Consider the following 27115-nt stretch of genomic DNA (forward strand, 5'->3'; position numbering starts at 1 on the left):
GGGTGGGTGGGGATATGAATGTGTGTGTGTTTGTTTCAGTTGTTTGTATCCTGACATACATATACCTACAGGATGATGTGAAAAACCCCTTGAGTATACTATGTGGAAAATTAGCTTTCCTTAAGAAAATGTATTTTTCTCTTAAAGGTTGATTCACACCTTCCCCCCATACAAAAGACATTGAGTTTTTTTTTTTACTTCCTTCTCTGTACTGTTCTTTAAAACATGAATTTTTAACTGATAGACCTTGAAGTCCTTCAGAGTCATTACTTTCTTTTGGCTAATTTGTAGAAAGGCACCATATGAAAATTGGATTTTTGATCTGATGGAGTGATTCTTGAGTTCTTATGAACCATTTATAGTCTATCAAGTAAATCCTTCTTAGTTCACGGATTATTGACCCAATGGACCATATTAGCTGCTTCGAAGCTGTTATAGCCCATTATGTTGATTCAGCTGACACATATGTGAACCCAGTCCACATGCCCAAGATGACATTAACATTATTCTGGAAGGCTCCCTTTTTTCCCCCCAGCACACTTTCTATTTATTTCTTAATTTTCAAGAGTTAGCTCAAAGTTCCTGACAACCATTGCATAGGTCTCTCAATTTGCTCAGTGAAGTTGAAGCATTTGTTAGCAGCTAGCTGGCCTGCTCCTTGCTGTCTTCCTCTATAACTATACGTCTTTTTGTCTTTTAAACCAACTAATCTTTAGAAGCAAAAAGAGAATAATGTTTTTTCAACACTCTAGGGCACATTTTACCCTCAGATGCTTATAGATTCCATAGAAATTTGTGGGATTTCTCTCAGCATCTGAATTTAGTCCTTTGAATTTGAGAAAACTACCTTTTAGAAGAAATGATAACACTGTATTTGTGTTTTTTAAAAATGTATTACCTGAGAGGTTTCTCTTGAAAAATTCCAGTGACTCTTAACCACTGGTAAAACTGAGACGTGCCTTCATTGATTTATACGAAACTGTAATGAAGCCAGCACGGTTTCAGCACAGACCCTGGGGAATCTGTGACCCCACATAAATAACACATAAGGAGGCACACAGACCGTTCCTCATATCATTATTATTATTTCTAATAGGTGTGATTCCTGTGGTGATACCTACTTTTAGGCAAAACAAAAACAAAAAACAAAACATATTCTTATCTCATCAGGGATAATTACAATGTAGTTACATGCACAATGGAAAGTATTAAGGTGTTTGTTGGTATATGTTTCTAATAGGCATTCCCAAGACAGGTATAAGCACAAAGCTACACAGTAAAGCAAGTGTTCTTGGGGGTACCTTGTTTCACTTTGTTTTTTCGGAGTTTGACATTTCTTAATATAACAATTCTAAAATTCCATAAAATACTGTAATGAGTCCCTTTCTTTTTCTAAAATGTACCACTGTTTGTAGGAAATCCTAGTGAAAGTTATTAACTGCCTACTTAGCAGTTTCTCCCACTTTTTCAAGTGGCTTAAGCCTCTACCTGTCCCTTTCCCTTTCTTAGCAGTTTCATTTGTATTGAGTTGTAAACTCTTATTGGAACTGAGAAAACATCTGAGGAAATCTCATTGAGGTTGGGGTGGCAAAGGGGATTACCCCTTTCCTTTCCTATGGTGTGCAGCCAAAGCAAAACAAGCACTTGGTCACTGGCTGTGGCCATTTAGGACATCCCAAAGCCTCTTTTCTGCTGCTTTCAGGGATTTTTATGGTTAAATACGAGAATGTATTTGAAGTATTATGCAAGTTTTATAGCGCTGTACAAACATGAGGTATTATTATTTTCACAAAGGCTGCCTCTTTGGCCTGAGTAATTAGTTGTCATTTGAAATAATAAACTATAAAATGCAACAACTTTCTTGTTGCTTCACTGGGTTAAATTTTTAATAAACCTAGAGGAGTAAATTTTGTTAAAGGGTCACCTACCTTATGTTCTTGCTTGGTAAATGGACTGATTACAGTGCTCTGGCTTTTGGAGTAAAGTGACCAGCTCCTTCATACCTAGGATAAAGATTTAGTGGAATTCTTATTTTGGAGGGGGTGTTGTGATGGGAATTGAGCCCAGATCTGGTGCAGTCTAGGTAAGCTCTCTACCAACTGAGCAGTACCCCCGGCCCAGATCTCCTTTCTGAAAGAAGGCCTTTGCAAGTCATCTGGAAAGGAAGGGTATACATTTGGTACAACTTCAAGGTTTGGGTTACTCCCTTAACTCTCAGCTTGTTCACCAGACTGGAATTGTTATGCAAATCAAATGTTCTTCCCAGGATTAGGAGGTGCTTCTGAAAGACCAGGACTTAGGCTGCATCTTCTCTTGCTTCTTGCTTAATGAGGAGTAGTTTTTTTGTAAAGTATTTAAAGGTTTATAAGTCTTGTTGCATCTCATTATAAATCCCTTCCTTATTAATGTCTTCCCTATCATATTATATTAGTAATTGTTTTCATGAATGCCACAGAGAAATGTAATCACATTACCACCTTTCAAATTACATTAGTGAAAATGAATAAAATGTATATCAATGGAATACAAAATTGCTGATTCAACATTAAGGAAAAATGAGATGATTATTACTTAGTATTCTTGTGATAGCCGAGGTACTTTGGTTCTTTATATGTAGTTATATATTCCAGTAAATGCTGGGTTTAGGTAGAATGTAGATATTTTTTGTGGTGTTCTCACTCCTTATTTTCAACTAGGTGATAGGTATATATATGGAAAGAGTATTTTCTTTCTAGTTATGTCATCATAGCTGCCGAAGTAGTCTGTAAAATTTGTAAGTATACAGGCAATAAATAGAAAATTTTAATTGTTAACTATTAGGTAAGAAAATTAAGTGGGTTTTTTTTCTTACACCCAAATTGGATGCCTTTTTATTTCCTGATTCTCTAATATTACTAATTGCCTAACAAAATAGCTTGTATTACCATAGGCCTAATTTAATTGGGGGGAAAAGCATCCACACTCCAAAGCTTGCATATGCTTTGATGCCATGGAAGCATGAGTATTTTCCTTATGTAATTGGCTATATCCCGCTGTTGATTTTTACTCTGAACTCTTAAATTATTTAAATGGGGTCTTCCTCATGTCGATTGATAGTAGGTTGTGATGGTGAGGTAATGACTACAGATGCTCATTGCAGCTGTGTCTGTGAAGATTTATGTGCTTATGTGTGTCCCTTTCTCCTATTTGTATTTACATATGCACACAGTCATGGAGCATTCACACCCAGATATAAAGATGGACCCACAGTTTATGGTGTTCTCTCTTTTCCCCTCTCCCTAAACTGAATTTGTTTCTCAACTGAAGTAATTTTTCTACCACTGCAAATTGAAGAATGTTTTTGGTTATAGACTTAACAGAATTTACCTGTGTCATTTTAAAACAAAATTTCCTAAGTGTGTTGTAGTATACTGATGTTAGTATTACTAAATATTATAATTGCCTGTTGTTTTGTTATAACATCCAATTTTTTGAAGGATGCCCTGGATTCAATTTTTTGAAGGATGCCCTGGATTTTCTTAATAGAAAAATGGCAATGGATTTTAAAAATAATTGTCTGGTTTTGAATGGATAATTAGGTTTTATGGTTTGAAAATGGAAAGGATTTTCAAATTTAAGTAGCAGTGAATTTCCTTTGTTCACCTTCCATGCCTTAACATATTTAATTTTTACATATTGAAGACCTACTGGGTGAAAGATATAGTGCTGCATTACATCTCCTAGGTACGAAATCTTATGGAATTAAACCGTTAGCACCACTAAAAATAAGTGCTATGATGGAATAGCGACTACTCCGTATCATTCAGCTGTGACACCATACCAGCCCCACCCCAAATCCTAGGCAGCTCAGCTAGTTATCTTTTTTTTTTTTACATTTATTTTATTTATTTATTTTTATGTGGTGCTGAGAATTGAACCTAGGGCCTTGCATGTGCTAGGTGAATGCTCTACCGCTGAGCCACAACCCCTTCCCTATTTTTTAATCTTTACAAAAGAAACCCCTGTTGTGGACATTTCATATGCATGGGATCATACTGCTTTTAGTGACTTGCTTATTCAACTTTGCATAATGTTTTCAAGGTTCATTCATGTTTTAGTGTGTATCTGTATTCCTTTCTTTTTATGGCCAGTTAATATTCTATTATATGAATGTACCCATGTGTTTATCCGTATGTTATTTGATGGATGGTTAGTGCTTTTTTTTTTTTTTGTATCAGGGATAGAACTCAGGGATGCACAACTACTGAGCCATGTCCCTAGTCCTCTTTATTCTTTTCATTTTGGGACAGAGTCTCTCCAATAATTTGCTTAGGGCTTCACTAAGTTGCTGAGGCTGGTTTCAAACTTATGATCCTCATGCCTCAGCCTCTAGAATTGCTGGGATTTCAGGCATGTGCCATGGTAACCTATGGTTAGTGCTTTTTTTAAAAAAACGAACTCAAAGTGAGGTTTTAAATCTCCTGATTTTTAACGGTAATGGTGTTCAAAGGTCAGCCTTCCCCAGTTAATCTTCTCTGTTTCTTTGGATCTGTCTGTTGTAGAGACGACATTGTTTCCTTGGTTTATAATTTGTTTCCTTTTGGTGTTTGTTAAAATTTAACCATCTTTGAACTGACCAGTCTTCTATGTTCACCACATTGTCCAGTGTTTAAATCCATGGCTCAGCGGTACAGCGCTTGCCTCACATGTTAAGGCACTGGGTTCCATTCTCAGTACCACATGTACACAAATAAATAAAAGTCCATCAATAACTAATAAAATATTTTTAAAAAATCTATGGCATCTGGTCTTCGTGGTGACTCTAGATGGAGTCTTGTGTTTTCAAATCTTCTGACTCAGTCACACAATGGAATAACTTGCTTTCTGTTGAAAAGACACCAAGAAGTTTTAGAGCATATAGGTACAACAAAGTGATCACTTTTATCAGTTTGCCATTTCTTCATGTGCCATTAAAAACAAATATACAAATGTAAAGTTTTTTGTTTTTGAAAGATTAATTGATTTAAATTTTTTTCTGGTTTTCTCACCACCATACAGGATATATAGTCTTGCCATAATTTTTCATTATATGAAATTTTAAATGGCTGTGTAAGCAGACAGAATAGCTTCATTGCTTTTCATTTGCTGTTATTACTGTTACATTATTACTATCATGAGTTTCGGCATTTACGTGATAGTTTTAATACTCTTCTGGGCTCTTAACTTTTATAGAAAGGTTTTCTTATAAACTCTGTGCACTGCCTATTTAAGCACAGATTTATATATATTTTTGCATAAATTTAGAGAACATACCTACCTTACTAATTAATAGTGTTATGGTCAGTGTTAGACTTTTTAAATTGGATTTTGGTAAGATCTTTATAACCAAGAGTTTTTTGGTCCATGTTCTCTGTCTTTCTAATTCATATTTTATCTAATTTTTATTTATCTAATGTGATTGTATCTGTCTTTCTAATTCGTATTTTATCTAATTTTGATTTATCTAATGTGATTGTAAGACCCTATAGTAGTACAACAGGTGAATGCTTTTTTATTTTTCTCATGTAAAAGTTTTGTAACCCAAGTCAATTTCTCAAGCAGTTGTGTAGTTCATAATGGTAATAAGTAAACTCAGTGGTTGTCCTGTATTTTTTAATTGTTATAAAGAGAGAATTTCTTTGTTCAAACTGCATCATGATTTGACCAATTTAGGAAGCTGATTTTTTTTCTACAAATATGGTATCTTCTAGCTTAGCAAACTCAAGGTACTAAGAAGTTGGTTGTTTTCAGTTAATGTTTCATATTATCCATGGTGTAAGAGAAAAAATCTCCTGAACATTTTAACAGAGAGAGATTTTCTGATATGATCACCAGTACTGTCATCCAAGGTCCTTAGAGTGTTTGGGGCAATATTTGTAGTAGATTTTTACAGTCATATACATGAAGTGTGAATATGCTTGGGCCATATTTTTGGTTATCCTTTTAATCCAAACTGCCTGGTTGTTGTTACTCAGTGATTACTGCATATATTCTGTAACAGTTCTGGAATAGTTAACTTTCAAATTTATTAGAGATACTTTTCTATTCTATAACCCCTCCCCCCCCCCAAGATCGAAGTCTTTGATGAAGTTTTCCTATCTCCTGAAATTGTTCATTTGACCTTTGACACCATGCACACCTTTCCTCTGGGATAGGTGTGTATGTTCAGAGGTGAATGATAAATATAGTGATGAATTGATAAGAGTTAATTACAATGTAGACTTTTATTTTAGATCCCTATAGTTTGCCAACTTTGCAGAGTATCTGTATATGACTTTCAAAATAGAAGATTCAATTTATTTATTCTTGTTAAAAATAGAAAAGGTGAACCTGTCACTGGTAGTCATTATAGCCAATTAATTTATACACCTAAATTGTACCACCTAAGTTTACAGTAGAAACTAGTGGGGTGGAATGAATGTTATATTGGTGATTAGCTTCTTCTATAATTGAATTTTAATGTGGGTCATGTACTTAAGTATTAAATGTTTAGAAGTGTTTCAAGTAAAATTTCATAATCCAAGTGGTAAATTCCTCTATACGTTCCAGAAATAAAGAAGGAAAAAAAGATTTAAGAAGGGGTTGTGGCTTTGCCTGGTGTGGTGGTGCATGCTGTAATCCCAGCGACTCAGGAGGCTGAGGCAAGAGGATCATGAGTTTAAAACAAGTTTCAGCAACTTAGTGGGGCACTTAGCAATTCAAGGAGACCCTATGTCTAAATAAAATTTAAAAAAAATTTTTTTTTAAAAAAGGGCTGGGGATGTGGCCCAGTGGTTAAGTGCCCAGAGGTTCTATCCCCAGTACCAAAAAAAAAAGGGGGGGGGTTTATTTACACATGGGAGATACAAGAAAGTACCTATGAAAAGGTGGTGTTTTTTTTGTTTTTTTTGTTTTGTTTTTTGTAGAAACAAAACACAACTGAATCAGTTTTATTTTTAGAGCCCCATCCTCTACTAGGATTGTTCCTTTAAAATATGTGTTTTATGTTTCTTTTTGCCCCATGGCCTTATGTTGCTTTTTGTTATTTTTTGTCAGGTAACTTGTGTAGATAGTCCCAAACAAGGAATAGCTAACAGATTTGTTAATTAATTAGCCTGTGTGTGGTTCTTTGTGAGGTGCACTACATATTAACTGAAGCAACAATTTGTGCTTTCCTGAGAAATGTCATTTGTAAGAAGATTGATGTTCAATTCACATATGCTTGCAGAGTTCAAGCCAGTTATGAGTGTAATAAAGCAAAAGAGACTACAGTTTTAGTGATAACTGAATGTATCATTTGTATAGAACTTTGGAACATATCCAAAAACTTCCAAATGCACTTTTATTTAATATTCAAATATTAAATAAAACCAAACCATGATTGATTTTTAGTAACTTCCTAGTTTGTGTATTTTAGATGTTCTTTTTTTGGGGGCGGGGGGGAGGTCTTGCTTTGTTGCCCAAGTGGGCTCAAGCAATCCCCCTGAGTAGCTGAAACTATCAGTAGTAATTGAGAGATTTGTCTTCCTCTCCACTATATCATTTAAGAGCCTTAAAACAAGAGATAATAATCCTTGTGCCTATCTTATAGGGTTATAGTATGAATGATATGGTATTATGTGTAATAAAAATACAAAGTGTTCATTTATTCATTAAGACTAAATATGCATTAAACATTTTGCAAGGTATTAGAATAAAACTTAATATATTGGGAAGAATTATAAGGGAATAAAAGAATCATTCAAATATAATATGTGGAAAGTTTCTGGAGGCAATATAGATGGTTGTCATTTATTGAGTTTCTATTGTTGCCAGGCAGGGTACCATGTACTCTATATTATTTCATGTGAGTCTTTTGACACAGTTTTGATGTCATTGCTACCATCATTTTACATTTGAGGAAAGAAGCTTGGGGAATCACATATTTTAGTGCCCTTTGAGCACCTGTTTATTTGCCAGCATACAAGCCCAGCAGACGTCTTACCTTTTAAATTCTAGAGGCAATACAAACCCAAATCAAATAATCACACAGGTCAATACAGTAGTCATAACCTGTGATTAGTGCTATGACAGACAGATCTCTTGTGATGCAGGAGACTGCTAGGGAACTTGCTTTGAATGGAAGACTAGGACAGTTGCCATGGGAATGAGTGATATCAGAGTGAAGTCTGAAGAATAGCAGAAGCTCACAGTGCAGAGCAGGGGTTGGAAGGTAGGCAGGTGGAGAGGAGAGCATTGCCTTGGAGAAATAGGCAGTGGACAGGGAGGGGGAGATCCACTGGCTAATCAGATAGGATTCCCACCCACTGATTTTGCTGACAAGAGGTCAAAGATGTAGCCTCAGTAAAGCAAATGCCACATGGAAGAGTCAAATATGTGGGAATTTGAGAAGAGAGAATGTTCACTGGAATGGGGAGAAAAGAGGAATGGGTAGATTAATTAGAGCCACTTTGAGTAATCTAGAAAAAAAGACTGGAATTAGGATAGTAACCAAGTGAAAGGCAGGAAAGAGAGAGAGAGAGCATTTTTAGAGGAAGGCTCTGCTCTGTTCCATGATTGCCTCTCTGGGAGTGAGATTCTAATTCAAGGTCCCTAATCACTTGGGAGGGACACTCACACAAACTTGCACCTTTGACTTTACTAGTTGAATGACTTTGGCAAGGTGCCTAGTTCTTTCTGACTCAGTTTCCTTATTTGTGAAATTAAAGGGGTAATAATATCAAGCTCATGATATTTTCTGAGGATTCAGAGACCTAGTATTTGTCAACTACCTATCAAAGTCTGGAAAATGGCAAAATATTCAGTAAGTCGCAGGCAATTCTTTACTGTTGCAAAAATGAATAAAAATTTACGGGTAATAGAGAGGAAGGGATGGCATTTCTCAAACTGATTTAAGGACTTCCTTCTTCTTCTTCTTTGAGCCTGTGGTCTAAATCCACTCTCCACTTTTTTTGGCAAAAAGTGCCAACCTGTCAGGCCCCCTGCGCAGGGACACTGCCTTGCATTTCCTGCCACTTAGCACAGTCCCTGGCTACAAAGTGATGGGTTTTTACATAGTGATATTTAAAGCCGTAGGAGAGAATGAAATTGCCAAATTTAAGAATGAAGAGTCTGGCTCTGGAAAACACCTGTATTTATTTACAGTGGAGAGAAAGTGAGACGTTGCTGCCAGAAAAACTAGGATTGTCCGTCTCTACCGCCCAGGAATGAAGGAGTTAGTGCTACAAGCTGCATCAACGTCTAAGGAGCTAGGGGAGACTAGAAAAGGGGACCAGATGTGATGAGAACATTGCCTATCAGAGAGCACATTGTGAGGGAGTGAGGGGCAGAATCCAGACAGCCGGCAGAGTTAAAATGTAGGTGGTGGCCAGGAAGTGGAAGCACTGGTTGCTGAGTGCATGGATTTCTCTTTCAAGAAATCCCTGGTTCAGGTAAGCAGAAGGAATAATTATTTTCAATAAATGCAGGCTGAAGAAAATTTAAGTTGTTGTCCTCCAGCAGTTGGGGAAATGGTAATCATAGAAGAATTGAGGAAAGAGTTACAGGGCACCTCTGATGAGGGGGGTCCTGGAGAACTGGTATCTGCATCAGCTAGATGGGAATGCTGTTCCCTGCACAGAGGTGGGAGTAGTGTGACTATGAACGGTTTGCACTTTCTTCATCACTGGAATTCCAATGTCTGTAGCTCAGATAATGTGATGCATATAGCTTGGTCTTACACTGAGTGCCCCCACAGAGAGTGGGAGGCGCTCCTGATTTGCCCAGGGAAGGAAGAAGCAAACCTGCTTACCAGAATGAGAGCTCATCCATTTCTACTCTTCTTGTAATACATGTGCATTTTTGAGGCATAACTGGCTTTGATAGTTTTATGATAATTTATGTTTTTTAAGTGTGGGTGAGTTGGCAAGTGATCACATTGGTTCTGTTTTGTTGTGAATAAATAGCATGTCAAAGTTTTATGCAGTTTCAAAAAATGTTGTTTAGAATAAAACTTACTTTGAAGCCACAATAGTCTCTCACTCAAAATATTTATTTAGACCATATTGTTTAAATATATATAATTCCCTTAAGGAATAATTGTAGTCTATATAAATCTGAATTTAAAACAAATAGACCTTCTGGAATTCATAGAGATACAAAATGGCTATTCTAGTGCTTAAGTGTTTATATACAAAAGGAGTTGAGGTGTTCCAGTGTTTATATATTTAGGTACAAAAAGAGTAGAATTCGTAGAAAGGGATGATGATCTGAGAAGTTTAATTCCCAAATGTACCAGACATATAAAATTATTTAGGAAGAGAAAATATTTGAATAATAAAGTATTTCAGAGTGAGTGAATGAATGATTCGGCTAGTGACAAAAATAAATATATATATATATAAAATAAAGCAAACCTACAGTCTCCAATCTATTCTGGCATTGAATATAGCTGTAATGAAAGTTGAAGGTGTGCTTTAAACATGATACCAAATTAAGGCATTTTTGTAAAATAATATCACCAAATCAGTGATTTAAAGTGGCTTATGTTGTTGATGCCTGGGTTAAAGATAGTCCTTGAAAAATAATTCCTTTTTATTGTCCTTCCCTTGATTTTGATAAAGCAGAGGGATTTTTTAAAAAAATAATCCTTTGCGAATGTTATTATTATTGCACTTCAAATGTTAACGTTAATATAGTTTTCATATCTGAATTTATAATTTGGTATACTGTAAAGCATCTTGTTTTTAGTGGAAATACTGTGCTCTGAACTTTTTGGGGGGCATAGTACAATCAAATTGTGAGTTTGCTAACTAACAAATATGTTATATAAAGAAACTATTTGTCAGTTAGGATGTTCTGATACATTGCTAAGTTAAAAAAAAACATTGAAATTGAAATAAGAACTTTGGGGAGAATTATTTCCCTTTACAACCTATGCATTCCTTTAATTGCTGATACATGCAGCAAAGTTTTACAGCCTAGCTAATATATAATTGGACAAATGACATTGGAAGACAGTCCCTGAAATATCAGGCAGATTTTATAATTATTTCCCTAGAGGTAAACAGAAAAAACAAATTAGGAGTGAGAGTGAAGTATCAAAGAAGAAAACAGTGAGGACTCCAACATCTGAAACTGAAGAAGCACCCATTGAGTTAATGTAAATCAGTGAAAGAGAAATTACTAAAGTTGCCTGATCCAGAACATAAGGAACAGGAGAAGCCCATTCAGCCTTAGTCTCTGCACATGTTAAGATTATCTAACATACTTCCTGTTACAAGTCAGCTAGTTTATATAAAAATCCAAATGGTTCCAGGAATGTGAGCATGTGAGGTGAATGTAGCTTTCAGACACAGAGCTGAGTTGTGCTCACAAAACCCATGCCTACACCCAAGATCAGTAATCTCTGATCGCATCTAAATCTGCAGAGAGATCTTTTCCGGGAGGTTCAGGTAGTTACAGTAGATTGTTAATCTGTGAATGATCAGACCAAATCCCTTCTGTCTTCAGAATTTCCATGCAAATTAGAATTAAATGTATGAGATAAATTTATTAACTGTAGTCTAGGAGCACAGGTCAGCATTAGCACAATTCTTTACCAGAAGTTTTTATTCATAAAATGTTACACTCCATTTATGCTAATTTTCAGTGGATTTCACTTTATAATGTAAACTGGCAAGATGAATTTTTAAAGTCCTGGTAAGGAAATGAAAGAGTTTTTGTGTGGGTTTCTGTTTTCTAAGATAGAGTTGTACTGTTCCAGGTATAAAATGTTCACATAAATGGCTTTTCCTGCATTCTGCTCTTAAAAAGTCAATTGAAACTTATTTTCTTCTCTCACCATTAAAATAAAAGGAGAATTGTTTTATAGTTCGCAAAATGGGAAAGAAAGTAAGAATTAATAATCAAAGAAAAAAATCCCTAAGGGAAAATGATAAATAATAATATAAATATGCTAAGTCTTATTGAGAAAACAGGAGTGTCTCTCGAAATATCTGACAGATTAGCAAAGTATTTAAATGAAATTCAGAAGTACTATTGTAACAGTATTTTTCTGTTGCATTTAATTGTATAAACATTTCACTTTAACATTATTAAGATGTATTTTCTTTTTCATTATTAGAAAGTGGATAAACTTAAATGGAAATAAATTAGTAGTACCATTTGTTTCTTTTTTGGATTTCTGCATTTTGTAGAATATATAATCCTTTATTCTTATTCTCCTTGGTCTACATTTCTAATTTAAAGGTTACTATGAGTGATTTAAAATATGATTCTGAATGAGCTTTGTTTCTCTTACTTTTTTTTTTTGGTAAGAGATTTTGATGATATCAATATTTATTTTCAAAATTCTCTAGGCCTCCACCAAAAGAAATAGCCTTTAAAAATAGAAGTGGAAATTATTTATTAAAAATTGTGAAAAAAGTATAGTACCTTTGAACAGATGCTGATCTTTTTTCCTGCTCTGTTTTTCAGGCCATCCGTTGCACGCTGGTAAACTGCACATGTGAATGTTTTCAGCCGGGGAAGATTAACCTGAGGACTTGCGATCAGTGTAAACATGGCTGGGTGGCACATGGTGAGGAAAATCTGGGCTCCTCTTCCTGTTCTTGTTATGTTCACGTGAATGTGTTTTCTTAGAGCAGCCACTGGCCTGTAGAAGAGAGCGGTCAGCTGTGCTCCTGTGTTAGTTAACATTCAGCCTGTGACTCTCAGACAGCATATTCTCGGCTCGGAGAAGAAAGGCTGCACCAACAGCACTCAGCAGAGGGGCAAGATGTTTATAGGACAGTTGAGCTGTGGGGTTCTTCCTGACATAGCAGCAGCCTGCAAGCACCAGGCCTGATGGAAACTCAGACATACCACAGTTGGCTTTCAGAGTCTGGACCTCAGAGGGAAGTTGGCAAATTCCCCTTGCTTGAGAACTCCTAGATGACTGTGTACCCTTGTCACGTGTTTAGGGCTGAGTTTATCCTTCCAGATGTTAAAATTTGTATGGTCTAACGTGGGTGAGAGGGTGCACTGTGACATTATTTGGCTGGTATCTGAAAAAATAATCTATAAATACCTGATTTCAGAGTGTGCTGGGATTAGAGGGGGCAGACGTTGGTGGTGTGGGTGCTGTGTGTAGGTGTCATTGGATTGGGAATGGCCCAAGCATGGATGGCAGCATGGAGGCTGTTTGCCAGGTACACAGAGCTGTTCTGTCAATGTGCCTTGAGTATGATTTTAACATTTTCTTGTGCATGGTTTACATTTAATGTGTTTAGGTGAAAGGAGACTGTAGAAATAAGCAGGCCCCTTTTTCACCTCCTAGACTGAAGAATTTAAAAAGATAGGTAATGTTTATAAAAGAAATCCTGGCTTGAGATTTTTTGACAGCCTGGGGTATTGGCTCTTAAGTGGACATATTCTTCATTCCCAAGCAGTGCCAAACATCCAGTGGGTTGTATTTTTTATAAATGTCATGTTATTCTAGCAAGATCTGAGGTAACAACATTGGGCCATGCCTTGAAATGCTTTTAATTTATCATGTACCTAGCTTGTTAGGGCATGTGTGTTGGAGTTGCAGGGGACATTTCAGTAGGAGGGGATGTTGTTGGAAAGAGTGTGGTAGGGTGACACAGCCACAATCCCGTGATCCTCGGGAATGGGACATGTTCCTACTCCATTGATGAAGCCAGAATCTGTAAGAGCTCCTAGTTCTGTCTTGAAAAACAGATGAACTGCTGTAACATTTACAGTTTGTACATGTTACAATGTTAGATGATTTCTTCTTTCTTTCTATATTAGTTGGCCATGGTTTCTTTAACAAAATACCACAGACTGGGTAGCTTAAGAGACAGAGGTTTATTTTCTCATACTTATGGAAGGTAGAATTCAAGGTCAGGTTCAAGATCAGAGTTAGTTCCATTCTGAGGCCTTTGTTCCTGGTTTGCAGAAGGCTATCCTAATGTGACATTTATCTTTGGGCACATACCTATGACATCTTCTTTCTTTTTTTAAATAATTTTTTGTGGCATTGTCTTGTATATCTTTATTTCCTCTTAGAAGGACACCTGTCAGATGTAATCACCTCCTTACAGGCCCCATCTCCAAATACAGTCACAATCTGAGACTCAAGGAGTCCTGATCTCAACATAGCCTTGGCACTGCCCAGTGATCCTTCTTTCCCTGAGGAAGTATGCAATTTCCAGATAATGGGTTCAGAGCTTATTATTAATCCATCAGGAATCACAAGGTCATTGGGCATAGAATGTTCTCATGCTCAATCCTGATTGTTCCATTTCAATGTCCTATTACCCAATATGACTCTCTGTTTTGTTATCTGTAAAATATGATTAATAATAATACCTCCTTTAGGGCTTGGGTTAACCCAGTGCCTGAGTATGTGCTAAGCAAGTATGAAGCCCTAGATTCAATCCCCAGCAACCCCTGCCCCCCAATCATAATAGCTACTTCATTGTCTTACAGTGAAAATTAAGAATAAAATATATGAAACCTTTAATAAATTCTACATGTTAAAAATAACAAACTGTTCAGTAGTTGAACAGAGAGGTTAATCATTAAACAAAAGGCTTTTCATTTATTCACTGATTTTTTTTTTTATTTTCCCTAAAGCCACCTTGTATTAACATCATCTATCTACTGTGGGAGCTTTCTGAGTATAAAAGTTGGCTGTGTCACTAGAGTTTGTTTTATCTATCTGGCTTCCATGTGCATATTACATTAGTAGTGTAATGAAAAACATGCAATATTTCCTCCTCCTGAACAACAGACACTATTCCTGGCCAATGATTGTTTTGAAGATTTTTTTTTGAAGGATGTCATTTTTTTTCACCCAACTCGAAGAAGATATTTCTTTTTACATCAAATTTTCCTACTGTGCCATTAGAAATTCTGTTTCTGGCATACTAAATAAAATTAATTCTAATTCTTCCCTTTCACAGTTATCATTGTGACCTCTCTTATTCTTTCCCACAGATATATGTCTATACATAACTGAAAATACATACATGCAGGTATGCAAAGCCACTCTTCCAATTCATTAGGCAAATACGACACTGAGAGGTTGGCTTCTAGCCTTTGAGTTGGCAAGTGGGGTGAGAGCGCCCACTTGTTTTGCCCCTAGCATTTCAACTAATTGCTTCATTCCCTCCCCTGTACAGAAACCCTGAAATCATGTCTCCAATTATTTCTCCAAAGAGGTGAAACACAGCAATCTTTCTGGCTGCCTTACACATTGCAGTGTCCTACGTGTGGGGCAAGGAGGAAGTGACTTGCTTTTTCTACTGTGTGATTTTTCTCTAAAAATGTATGGAATGACAATAAAACTAGTGGAATACATTTCATAGAACTGTTTCATGATAACATTGAACAGATCCTATTTTTGCGCTATTTTAAATAATTAATATCTGATGCTGAAAAATAATCAGTGCCCAAATCAGGTATTCTCATTTAAAAAAATAACTTTCAGAAATTTGTTGGCGTCTTGAATAAATGACTACCTACATATCCTTTGCTAGTAGTATCTTAAATTTATTCAAATGGTTCCTAAGATGTTTGATTCAGGGTCATTATATATCATCTGTAACCCCCCCCCACACACATTCACACGTCTCTGTGTATGGGTGTACACACACACACACACACACACACACACATACACATACACACACTGTTGTCTTAGAAATTGAATTGTTAATATTAGCTGATTTATAAAAACCTTAGGAAAAGCATTTTAAAAAATGGAAGAAAGTGATTAATTCAATATGGTACAAAACCTGGGTTCTGAGATTGCTCAGTGGCTTTTCTTCACTAATTACTTCCTTGAAATCTTAGCACTGTTGAGTTGGGGGTAGGGAAAACTTAAAACAGTTCTTGAATTAATAAAGGATTTCCTACCTTCCCCGCCTTTCAGTGAGTCTCAGCTCTTTCACTTTGATAATAGCAGAGTTTGTTGAATTTAGCTTTATTTAAAACAAACTTTTTGGGGGTATAGGATATCCATACCTTGTCTATAATAACTTAGTTGTGGAGCCAAAAATATCTCAAGAGTTTCTAATTTTGTCAGATGTCTATTCAAAGTTCTTGGATAAAGGACTCCAGGACACTGCCATTTAATTCACTTTATATTCTTGTTTTTCTCCAATTTGTATTGTCTTCCTGTGGTTTCCTTCCATTCACTTAAGTCTTGAGGGAAGTGTCTTAAATGTTCAGCTATTTGGTTCAAAACTGCCAAAATATCAGGATACAAGCATTAACAGTCTTCTTTTCTGGTGATGTATTTTTGTTAGTAAAAATTCAGTTTGTTGTGTTTTGACTCTTTCTCTCCATGTTAGAATTATAAGTCAACCATTCTCAAAATCAGGGCTTCAGGAAAACAATTTTATATGGTCTTAAAACTACCGGTCTATGCCCTATGATAGTTAGGTGAGTGGGAGGACGGTACTCCCCACTCACCTTCCCCTCTTGAGAAATCTCTGAGTTACTGATAGTCATTACCTTTGAGAGAAACTAGAGGCTGTGTAACTGTTATATTTATGTGTGTGTGTGTGTGTGTATATATGTACACACACACACATATATATATATATACACACATTGTTATTGTTGATTATTTGCAAATTAATTTGAATGTCATCTAGATGAAGACATCATTTCTAAACCATTAAAATTAGGATAAATAAAGTAAAAATAAAAAGGGAACAAATTCTAAATGGGTTTAAGGAATATTTATTGATTAGCCAACATAACTGAAAATATTTATCATGACAATCATAATACAGTTGATTTTTGTATTTTGATGAAAAACTTGGGAAGGTTTTAGAAAGATTTATTTAGATTTTTTTCCATCTACTGAATCATTTATTTTTACTTCTGATGAAGCTGATTTGTAGTAACTAATCCTTTTTCTGAATACTCACTCTCCATAACAACAGCAAACCAATTTCACAGTTTGTAGGTATGTTAGGTATATCAGATGATCCTTTGGCAATAATATGAGAATTGATGAATAAAAAATATATTCCATAGCCTATGAACCCCACAGCAGCTTTCTCAATGCAAATTATTTCCTTCATAAAATATTTTGACTTAAAAGGAAAAAGATGCACCCTTCAGCAAACTGTGTCAGTGCTAGAATGTTCGTTCACTTCCAGGCAATCGGAATTAACACAAGTGTTATTCCTTTTGGCTGATGTCTTTCTTCCTGAAAGAATTCTTGTTGCACTGGAATTCTTGAAAACTTTTTTTTATTATATTCCATAATGTGATTTCCTTTTACTACTGGCAGTTTATTCAAGGTAAGGTAGTTATTCCTTTAATTATTTGCTTATCAAGCTAAGTGTTTTCCTGCCCATATTTTATCCAAACTCTTCATACTTTTTAATGTAAAATGAGCAGGCTTGGACTATATTGCCAGGATTGTCAATTAATAGGTATTTATTAAACATATGTCATATGTACTTTAAATACCATGCCAGGTAACCTTCGGTTCTGTGCTTCAGGAAATGGCGAGGTGCATAAAGTTAATTTAGTGTCATATACCAACCAGTTTTATGGTTTAATGTACTGTAAGTCTTAATATTCATATAATCCATTAATTTGCAATCTTTTTGTCATTCATTAGAAATATTTTTTTTCTTTCTTCCTTCAGCATTGTTGAATATGAATTCTCAGCTTTTACTTGATCTGTCTTCTCAGGCAGATGAGGGGTATTATAGAGACTGTCACACTAATAGAAAATATAGACTGTCCCATTAAATTTGAATTTCAGATAGATAGTGAATGATTTTTTAATATAACTATATACCATGCTTGTTTAGCTGAGTGTCCTATATTTTAATTTGTTAACATTTGGCAAGCCTACACCTAAAAGAAAATCATACACAGACTTAATTTTCATGATGAGGTCCTAAATCAGGGCTATTGGTCATGAGCATCCTATAATCAAAAAACATGGGTCCTGGTCTTTCGGTCCTACATTTAGAAATATGAGATCTCAGTATTCTATTTACAGGTGTTGAAGGCATGGTGGTACCTTATAAGGACTCTAGCAGGGCAGGTCAAAACCAGGAGTTTTTAATTTTATTCTGTGAGAGGTCATATGTCTTTATTATGTGTCCCAGTCTGTATTATGCTTATGAATTGTATAAATGTCTATGAAGGTATTTTCTCCCCCACTGGTATCTCTGTAATGTTCTACCTGACTTGAATCCAAAACCCAGTGGTAAACTTCCCTCTCCTATCCTGTTTTATTCCCTACTCTTCTCCCCTCCCCACTCCCACAGGGAAGGTCCTCTATTGTAAGCAATAAAGTGTGTGACATTTCTGTGAAATCATGGCTCATCCTAAGAGATTCCACAACAGTATCTGTGGGATAATTTGTAGATTTGTCAAGATAAAGAGAATGAAAAAGACCTGGGTTTCCATAACAAAGGAAGATAATGTTCGCAGATATGAACCTGCTGTAAAGCTCTAGTTTTCCTTGTACTGACATGGAGATTGTCCCATCAAGAAGGTATTTTGCTTTGGGAGAAAATGTTTCCAGTAGAATATTTAGGATTTGATGAATAGTGCAATACTGATATTAGTTTGGGTGCTTCTCAGCACAGGGAAGCAAATATAGGCTGAGCAGTGGCCAAGTGATATCTTGATCCTTTGGGAAGATGATTCTAGGGCTTTAGTCAGAGACACATGAATAGAAAAAATGCAGTTCTCTTCTTTTTATGTGTTGGTCTGGGAGGAGGAACTAATGTATTTTTTTGGAGCAAAATGCACATTTTATTTATTTATTTTTATTAGTTGCTCATGACAATACAATGATCTTGACATATCATACTAATGTAGTGTTTACTTACAAGAACTTGCCTTTCTGGTAAACTTAGTCATTTAGATAACTGCGAAATTTTCTCTTGGTTAGAGAAGCCAGCTTTTAACTGCCTTCTAGCTCTGGTGAGGCAGCTGGGTCCTGGTCTTTCCATGGGCAAAGTCCTTGAACATTTCTGGACTTAAGTTCATTTCAGAGAGCAAAAACAAGGCCATTTCCTGCCCTGGCACAGGAGACATTGCTGTTTGACCTGAGGGCACAGTGCCCTCTTCTGCCTCTCCTACTCCCTGATCATGGCTGATAAACTGTAAAAGGAGGACATCCTCCAAATCCAAAGGTTTTTGTTTGATTAATGATGTTAACTACTCTCCTCTTGTGTCCCTGAGCTGCTTATTTGGATTTGTTTCTCAGCTCGCCCACCATTGGGATAGAGTATGACAACTCCCTAATTTTTTTTTTTTTTTTTTTTAAGTATAGCACAAACAGTGCCTCTTTCTCACAGTCCTGGGCTCTAGGTCTATTAGCTCTCCAGATTTTTTTTTTCTACTTCCAGTTGATTCCTATTGGTTATAGAGTGAGTCTGGAAAGACCTGGCCTTGGAAGTATAATCAGTACCAGTCTATTGATAAGAAGTTTCTTGGGAGATTTTTAAGGTTGAAACATACAGAGTTCTCTCCCCAGGGTATGAAATGAAAGGAAGCAACAAAGAAGATAGGTGCAGCTCTGAAAAGAGACTCTGAAGGTTCACATCTTGCTTGGCTCTACCACCCACTGTCAGTGGAACCTTGTCCAGGTTGTGTAATGCATTTGTTTTCTCATCTGTGAAATGTGAATAATGATGGGATTCTGCTGAGATTAGATGAGACGATCCTGGTGCCTTGTACACAGTAAACACTTAATAAGTGTTAGTGGTTATTACTATTAAATTCTGACAAAAGCAAAACTTCAACCTTGAGGACATGACAGACTTGTTCTAGCAAAGTTTAGGGGTTATACTTTGGGTGTAGCCAGACTAATACCTTGTCTAAGCCCCAGTTCTTTTATCTGTAAATTCAGATAATAATAGGAATGTGCTTAAATATCACACGGTGGTTGGAGGGAGGATTAAATGAAAGAGGGAAGCTAGCCCGGTGTTCTGGCAAAAACATTTTAGCTGTTAATATTAAGTCAATAACATAACATTAAACTTTAATATTCATGATAATGTCTAGAGTTTTAGGGAAAGTCTGAACTTCATTCTTCCAGGGAAGGTTTTCTTCAGTGCCCAGTGGCAGATTCTGGTCACAAGTTCTCTTGGTTGTAGAGCCCAGTGTTTAGGTGAAATTGTTTCTGCCAGCAAATCCAAGATAGTTCTCAATAGCTTCCATACCTAAACCCCTATGTGAACAGAAGTAAGGAAAACTTTACCCCAAACGTCAAATTTTGAGAAACACAGACCAGGTCAAATAAATTGCAGGAATATTTATGTGTTGAAAATTAAAACCCAGAAGTGGGTGAATTTTAGACAAAGTTGAAGCTGCTTTTATGTATTTTTGCACCTATCTTTTTGCTTGTGAAGTACTTTGATGGGCTCACTACTTTATCATTTTATTGCATTTTATTACATCATAAATTTTTATATCTTGCTAACGATCCTACAGGAAGCTTAATTGTTTATAGGAACATCTTAATTAACTGGAGTTCACCAGGTTAAGCAGAACACAAATTGAAGGGGTGATAAATGAAACACCCTCAGCTCCTCTCGTTTTACTCAGGATGCACTGTTCAGATAAACCAGGAGATTCAGCTGGGTCATAAGGACCCATATGCCTCAGCAAGATTATGTTGATATTCTCAACTATTGTTCCTTCTCTATTGTGTCATAATTGGTGACTTCTCCCAACCTTCCCCTACTCTTTTATTGTATCATGAAATCACTGGATGAGATAAATACACTATTTTAGAGAGAACTCTGACTTGTATTCTCAGGGCCCTAAAACGTTGTTTATCCATCCCATTCTTTGCCAGGTTTTGCCTTTCCTTTGTAGATGTTTGTACCTCTTCCAAACCTCCTTGAATGAATTTGTTGTTAGTGAGCACATAAGCAAAGCATTTTATAGAAAATATTGTAAGGAGTTTTTACTATAACTGGATAGTTTTATAAGCAGTATCTGTTATGAGGCCTGGTATTAATGTTCTTCCCTCTTTTGAGCGCTTCTCTGTGGTATCCAGGGAGACCTCACATTGATGTCCTGCATTTCCCTGGCTGCTCTGTGCTCAAGTGATGCTATACATGTGTACTCAAACCCATCTGATTGAAAGGACAGTGTAGTTGGACCTTAGAATCAACTGACCAAGGATTGTAAAGGCAGCTGTGGACCTGACTGTCCAATAAGGATGCAACTGTTGGGGTTTTTGAGCCCTTGAAAAGTGGCATTCCAAATTCAGATGTGCTAGTATAAAGTATACCATGGATTTTGGAGATGTCACCTTTAAAGTATGTAAAATTGTCATTAAGACTTGTTCTTACATTGACTACCTACTGATATTTTTGATGTATTATGTGAAATTAAATATATTTTAAAAAATTAGCATCAGTGTTTACTTTTTACTTTTTTGATGAGAGTAGAAAAATTTAAATTACGAATGTGTCTTGAATTATCTTTCTGTTAGATATTGCTGTCAGAAGCTATAGGTATAAGGAAATATATTTGGAGACTTCAGGCTTAGGTTGAAGTGGTTTGATGGCAGAGCAGTTAGAACCCACGTGAGAATTCCAGAACCCCAAATTCAGGCTTGTTGTCTCTTCCTTGTCACTTGGACTCTTTCCCAGTGCTTCCTACTTGCATACTTGCTGCAGTATTGATCCTGTCTCATCTTTCCTGTGCCCTGCTCATCGAGAATGGAGGATTCTCCTCTCTCCCGACTCCTTACCTCTTGTCCCTGGAGCAAGTAAGTGTTTTTTTCTGTGTATTTGCAGTGCCTTTTGCTGAGACCAGGAGAGTAGTTTCTGGGGAATGCGGATTCTTCTAGTAGCTTGGGAACTCTGGAAGGGCGCTCCATCTTTGAATGCTGCCAGTACCATGCAGAATCTCCCACGTGGTACATGCGAGGAAGGTTTATGGATGTCCATAAGTCTCCAATTCCTCCTCCTTGTAGTTTCTTTTCCAGCAACCCTTTCCCATTTTGACATTGTAAGCACAGCCTGCAGACCCTTGTCTTCAATCCAATTTCTTTTTAAGTCTTCATTCTGTTTTAGCCTTTGCTATTTCCCTGTGAGTCTTCAGATAACAAAACAAGTGAAAGGTAGGGAGGAGGTTTTTTAGCATAACTAACCAGGAAGTAAATTTTAGAGGAGTTGAATGTTTGATCATTAACAGATGTTGGCATTTTTGTTTTATTTCAGAAGCTTTGGTCTTAAGTGAAATGCCTTCCCCTTTTATTTGGTAGTTCTTCCATAATCTTCTGCCTGCAAAAATCTGAGGGTAAGAAATTCACCCCTCCCCCTTTTGGCTGATAATGTGTTCCACTATCAGTAAAAATTAAAAAACAAATCAACCCCTAACATAAAAGAAAACACCTGTTTGGCTTGGAGAACTTGGCTAGGGAGGTCTTTTTTTCTGACATGCCAAAAGCGACCATCACAGGGCCCCTTAAAAAAAAAAAAAGTCATCTTTTTTTCTTTATTTCATGTGAGCATTGGCAGAAACTCTGACAAGCAGTTCTTCATATTTTATTATGTTCTTGTCTGCAGAATCTCTGTCAGGCAAAAACCTTGTCAGCGGAAAACCTGTCGTAGGATCAGAGGAGACAAAAACAGGTGTCACACAGGCAGTCAAAACTGAAGGAAAAAAAAGATTAGGCTAAAGAGAGAGAGGCAGACAATTACATTAATGCCATTGCTTTTATCTTATAGATGTGTGTTATTATCTCGGGGTGCTGAGTGCGCAATTGCCTCACAGAAAAGTAGACAGGAGACAAGGGGAAACTTGATAGTTATTAACTGAAGAGGCAGTGTGTCAAAGCTGGACGGGGTTCAAAGTTTTGCAGAGGGAAAAAGCTGCAGGCAGCAAGCAGCGGCTGTGTGGTTCTGCTCTCGGCTACGCAAACCTAGTAGCAATCTAACATTTTCTACTTGGAAGCAGATCATAGAGAGAAAAATTAATGAAAGATTTCATTTGGAGGTTTTGGGGGTAACATTTATCGTATAGACATGCGACTGAATCACATAACTTTGCTCTCTTATAAAATCTCGCCCCATGTGAGACATGGTGAGGCATGAAGACAGGCATTTGTCAGTTCAGCTGTGTTGTTTGGATATGTTTAAAACACCTATTATCAACACACTTTTAATTAAAAAAAGCTATTAAGAAGCCCTTTTACTAAGTGTGAACATCTGTACGTGCAAGCTGTAAATTAGGAGATCACATATGTGTGCCTCAGTCAGAGACTAAATGAATTTGGCAAGTGTTTTCTGTTACTAGTTTTTAAATACAGTCTAATATCTAAATGAAAAAAAATGCTACATTTTACAGTTTGCATTGATTTTTAAAATTTTGCCTTTTGGTACTGATTGATAGAACTTTTCAAATTTGATAGTAGTCCTTATCATTATCAGATTAGTAAACAGAATTGAAAACAATAACATATCTCCCCTGTTTTCTTTGTTCACATTATTTTAGGAGGTCACTTGTTTTCTGAAAGTTGGAGCTCCATGAAATATAAGTGATGGTATAAAATAATTTCATTTGCCAGTTACCTAAAACCTGAAAGATTTTTAACTTTGTTGATAACTCATATATAACAGTCAACCATCTAATGTAGAATGGTGTTGCAACTTTTAGTTGGTCATATGTTGGTCACATTAAGTGAAACATCACCATCACGTAGACTTTGCTCAGGGCCTCAACATTTTCTGCTCATGCATTTAAAACGTGGTTAGTATAGACTTTCCCTAGGCCCCAAGACTGTCCTCTTAACCCTTTTTATGACCAAATTTTTATATAGGGTCTTTTATCCTCCAGTCACTAGTGCAAAGCAATGTGATATGTGATATATGCATTAAGCAAATCCAGAAATCCAGAGGAAAACACACATCAGTATCAGAAGTGTATGTGATAGCCTGGAGTTTTTAAGGGATTACAGGTAGTGGAAGGGAAAGAAGGAAAAGATTGATTATAGACTTAGAATGGGATTTCAGATAAACTTGGGGAAGAAGAAAAAAAAAAAACTTGTGATACAAAGGTGACATGTTTTAAAGGGGGAAAAAAGTTTGAGAATAATAATTTCTTTCTTTTATATATTTGCTACCAGGTGCAGGCTTTTTATATATAACTGTTCTCATTTTTTAAATAGTTCCTCAATAGAATTTGAAGCCTGTGTTGCATTTACAGTGTTTCCTAGTGACATTCTTAAAAAGATCATTGTTACTTCAAGAAAATTAAGTCTGTATGTCAAGACAGTAATTGGAGTTTTGGTGATTATTAGTTCAAGAATTCATTCTTTTAAATGAAAGGATATAGATAATTTGTTAAAGTAACAAATTTCAATAGTTATTTTTAAAGCAGGTTTTGTTTTATAGTCAGCAAACATTTAATTTATTGGTATAAAAATTGAATAAAGCAGGATTTATGAAGCTAACGTTCACCTAGCCTCAGCAACTGGAGATTAGGTAGAACTGCAGTACTAATAATAATAATCCTCAAACCTGGGTTCAGCAAGTAGATTCAATTACCACATATCTTCCTACACCCTCTGTCAAGTTTGCAGATTAAATTTTCTCTTTTTCCTTTGCCACCTTTGAGTGGAATTGCTGCATATGAGCAAAGACATACCCTCAATGTGGGCCACGCAAGGAAGAGGAAGGAGGAGAATAAGTAAAACCAAGAACCTGTTTAATCTGCTAGCCAGGAGCATGAGCTTCTGAACAACCACACATTGACAGTCTACTTTTATGGGTGCTGCAGTCAGACATTAATTATTTCCAAAGTCTGTTCTGAAGACTTTATTATGCATAAGGCCACGGGGGAAATGCCAATCAGTTTGAAATATTAGCTATGGTCTCAAGTGGAATGCAGGTTCTTCCCTGGCCAGATTATGGGTGTTTGTATGTGTCTACTCCTGTACTATGAGAGATACATGCCAACTGGGGCTGATTAAAATCCAGAGGATGGTGGGGCTTATTGGAACTACTTTTTCCCCTTTTCCTTTCATACAGTTTACAGTCACATTCATGATAAACCATGAGAGTATTTATATACCAACCCTTAAGTATTAAGGAATAAGGAAAAAATTAAGTGCCATTCACAGAAGAGGTATATAAGGTGAAGTAATGTAATGAGGGTTTGCTCAGTGGAGATTTCTTCAATCAAAAAACACTGACACACTATTTGTTCAAGGAAAAAAATAATACACCCTTTGTGAATAAGGGCTGACAGTTTTCATCACCGGGCTTGAGGATCTGCTCTTTCAACTACTTATCATTTCTTTTCTTTTTTTCCTTAAAAAGTACCAGAAACAAGCCTTCTTACTCCTTGGTGTTACCCATTCTCATTAATTCAACCTTGACAGGACAGCTAAAGAGTTGTGACTTAAACATGAGTTATTTTGTACTTAATTTGCTCCCAATTATATAACACTTTACCCCAAAAGTAATGAATAAAAGGTACATATCTAAATGTTACCTCAAGTCCTAAGGAATTTTTCCCTTAATCACAATTGTTGCCCGCCTCCATGATCTCCTGATTCTCTGGGAGGTTTTTAATATGCCATCATTGCCACTCATTAATGTTCTCCCAAGTGCTAAGGCTTTTATTAGGATCTGGCTTATAGTCTATAGGTAGGTTAAGCCTTTGCCTTGAGCCCTGCCTAGTAAGAGCTGAGTCTTATAATGGGAAAGGATTGATGTTATAATGATTCCAAAGGGCCTCTTTATGATGAAATTCTAAATACGCAAAATCCCATTAAACCTGTGGAAGTTCATGGGCTAGCTACATTGAAATGACATATCATTATATTGGGTATAGTGTGCTTATTATAAAGTGTGGTATAATTGGGAATTATTGGTCATATTAGCAAGAATGAAGGACTACTCACCCTCATAAATTCAGAAGTTATGACCTAGATATTTGAGGTAGGAGCAATAATAATATTCTGTTTATAAATAATCAAAAACGTTAAAATTTGACCGCAGAAGTTGCTCTAATCAAATGCTGTCACTACTGTATGACCAATGTGATTCTGCAATCTGTACAATCAGAAAAATGAGAAATTATACCCCAATTGATTCAAATGTATGAATTGCCAAGATCATTGTAATGTCATGTGTAGCTAATAAAAAAAAATGCTGTCACTGACAACTTTTAGACTTTTTAAACCATATGAAGAATTGTAAAAGAGCATTCCCTAAGGACATATGTTAAGTATAAATCTATTAGAAACTAAAATAAACTCTAGTTCTAGGATCCAGGACTCCTAAAAAGCGACCACTTGATGTTATAATTTGGACTCCTGAAGAGAGTTGAGGCAGGAGACTTGGACTTCTCCAGTTAGTCTTGTAATTTAAGACCCACTTGGCTTTCTCCCAAAATGAAAGAAGTCTTCTTAAATTTTTTTTAAAACTTAGAAAATTGCTTCAAATGGCATTTAAAAAATTTTAAATATCCAGAGCAGGACTTGAAATTAGTGAAATAACAAACTTCCTTTTAGACCCTTTGCAAATAGATTTATTTAATTGCTTTATTCTGCAAAGTAGGTGGTTTTGAAAATCATTCCACTTTGCACACTTTTTATTTTATTGAATAAAAATAATGGCTGTTAGCGTCTTGCTGCCATGTCTGAACAGCTGTTAGATGGGATCTTTTGAACATCAGGGCTCGCAATCCACATATTCCTGTGGAAACCACTGAAGTCCCTTGAATTTGACTTCTAAAGAAAGTTATGTTTAAAAAGAAGTTGTGGAAAACTAAGAACTATAAACTATCACTAAGAGCCAATTTTCTAGGATCAGTGAAAAGCACTTTTATACTCTTACATTAAGGAAAAAAAAGAAGTATCTGAGTATGTTCTTATTTCTGTGACCTTCACAGAAAATATTGGAAGTGAAGTCTGTAGAATTACAGGTTTATATTTGTTTTAATTTATTTGAAAGTTGGGGAGTAATTCTTGTTATTTAAAAATGAAATAAAAAATAGTATGTACATTTCATTCAATAGAAGCAAGTTCTTTTATAATCACCACTCACCTATTCCCAGCATGATTTTATATATTTGAAAAGTGAATTTTTATAAAGGACATTATTTGGTTCTTTAAGTTAGCAATATACTCAAA

At 36.0% G+C, this 27115-nt stretch overlaps 1 protein-coding gene and 1 long non-coding RNA gene across 14 annotated transcripts in view; one reads left to right on the top strand and one right to left on the bottom strand.

Moving 5' to 3' along the window:
- Bnc2 (basonuclin 2) overlaps nucleotides 1-27115 on the top strand; it is a 385553-nt gene that overhangs the window by 231607 nt on the left and 126831 nt on the right. For all 13 annotated transcript variants that reach the window (XM_048783916.1, XM_048783917.1, XM_048783911.1 and 10 more), the window contains one exon: nucleotides 12454-12556. In XM_048783916.1, coding sequence (XP_048639873.1) covers nucleotides 12454-12556 — 103 coding nt within the window. The remainder of the gene's footprint in view (nucleotides 1-12453; nucleotides 12557-27115) is intronic.
- Nucleotides 16698-25738, bottom strand: LOC125610830. Its single transcript, XR_007340887.1, has 2 exons — nucleotides 21722-25738; nucleotides 16698-20185 (listed from the first exon to the last, which is right to left on the bottom strand). It is a non-coding gene; the product is annotated as an uncharacterized LOC125610830 (long non-coding RNA).

The sequence above is a fragment of the Marmota marmota genome, unplaced genomic scaffold (genome assembly GCF_001458135.2).
Source record: "Marmota marmota marmota unplaced genomic scaffold, marMar, whole genome shotgun sequence".
NCBI lineage: Eukaryota > Metazoa > Chordata > Mammalia > Rodentia > Sciuridae > Marmota > Marmota marmota.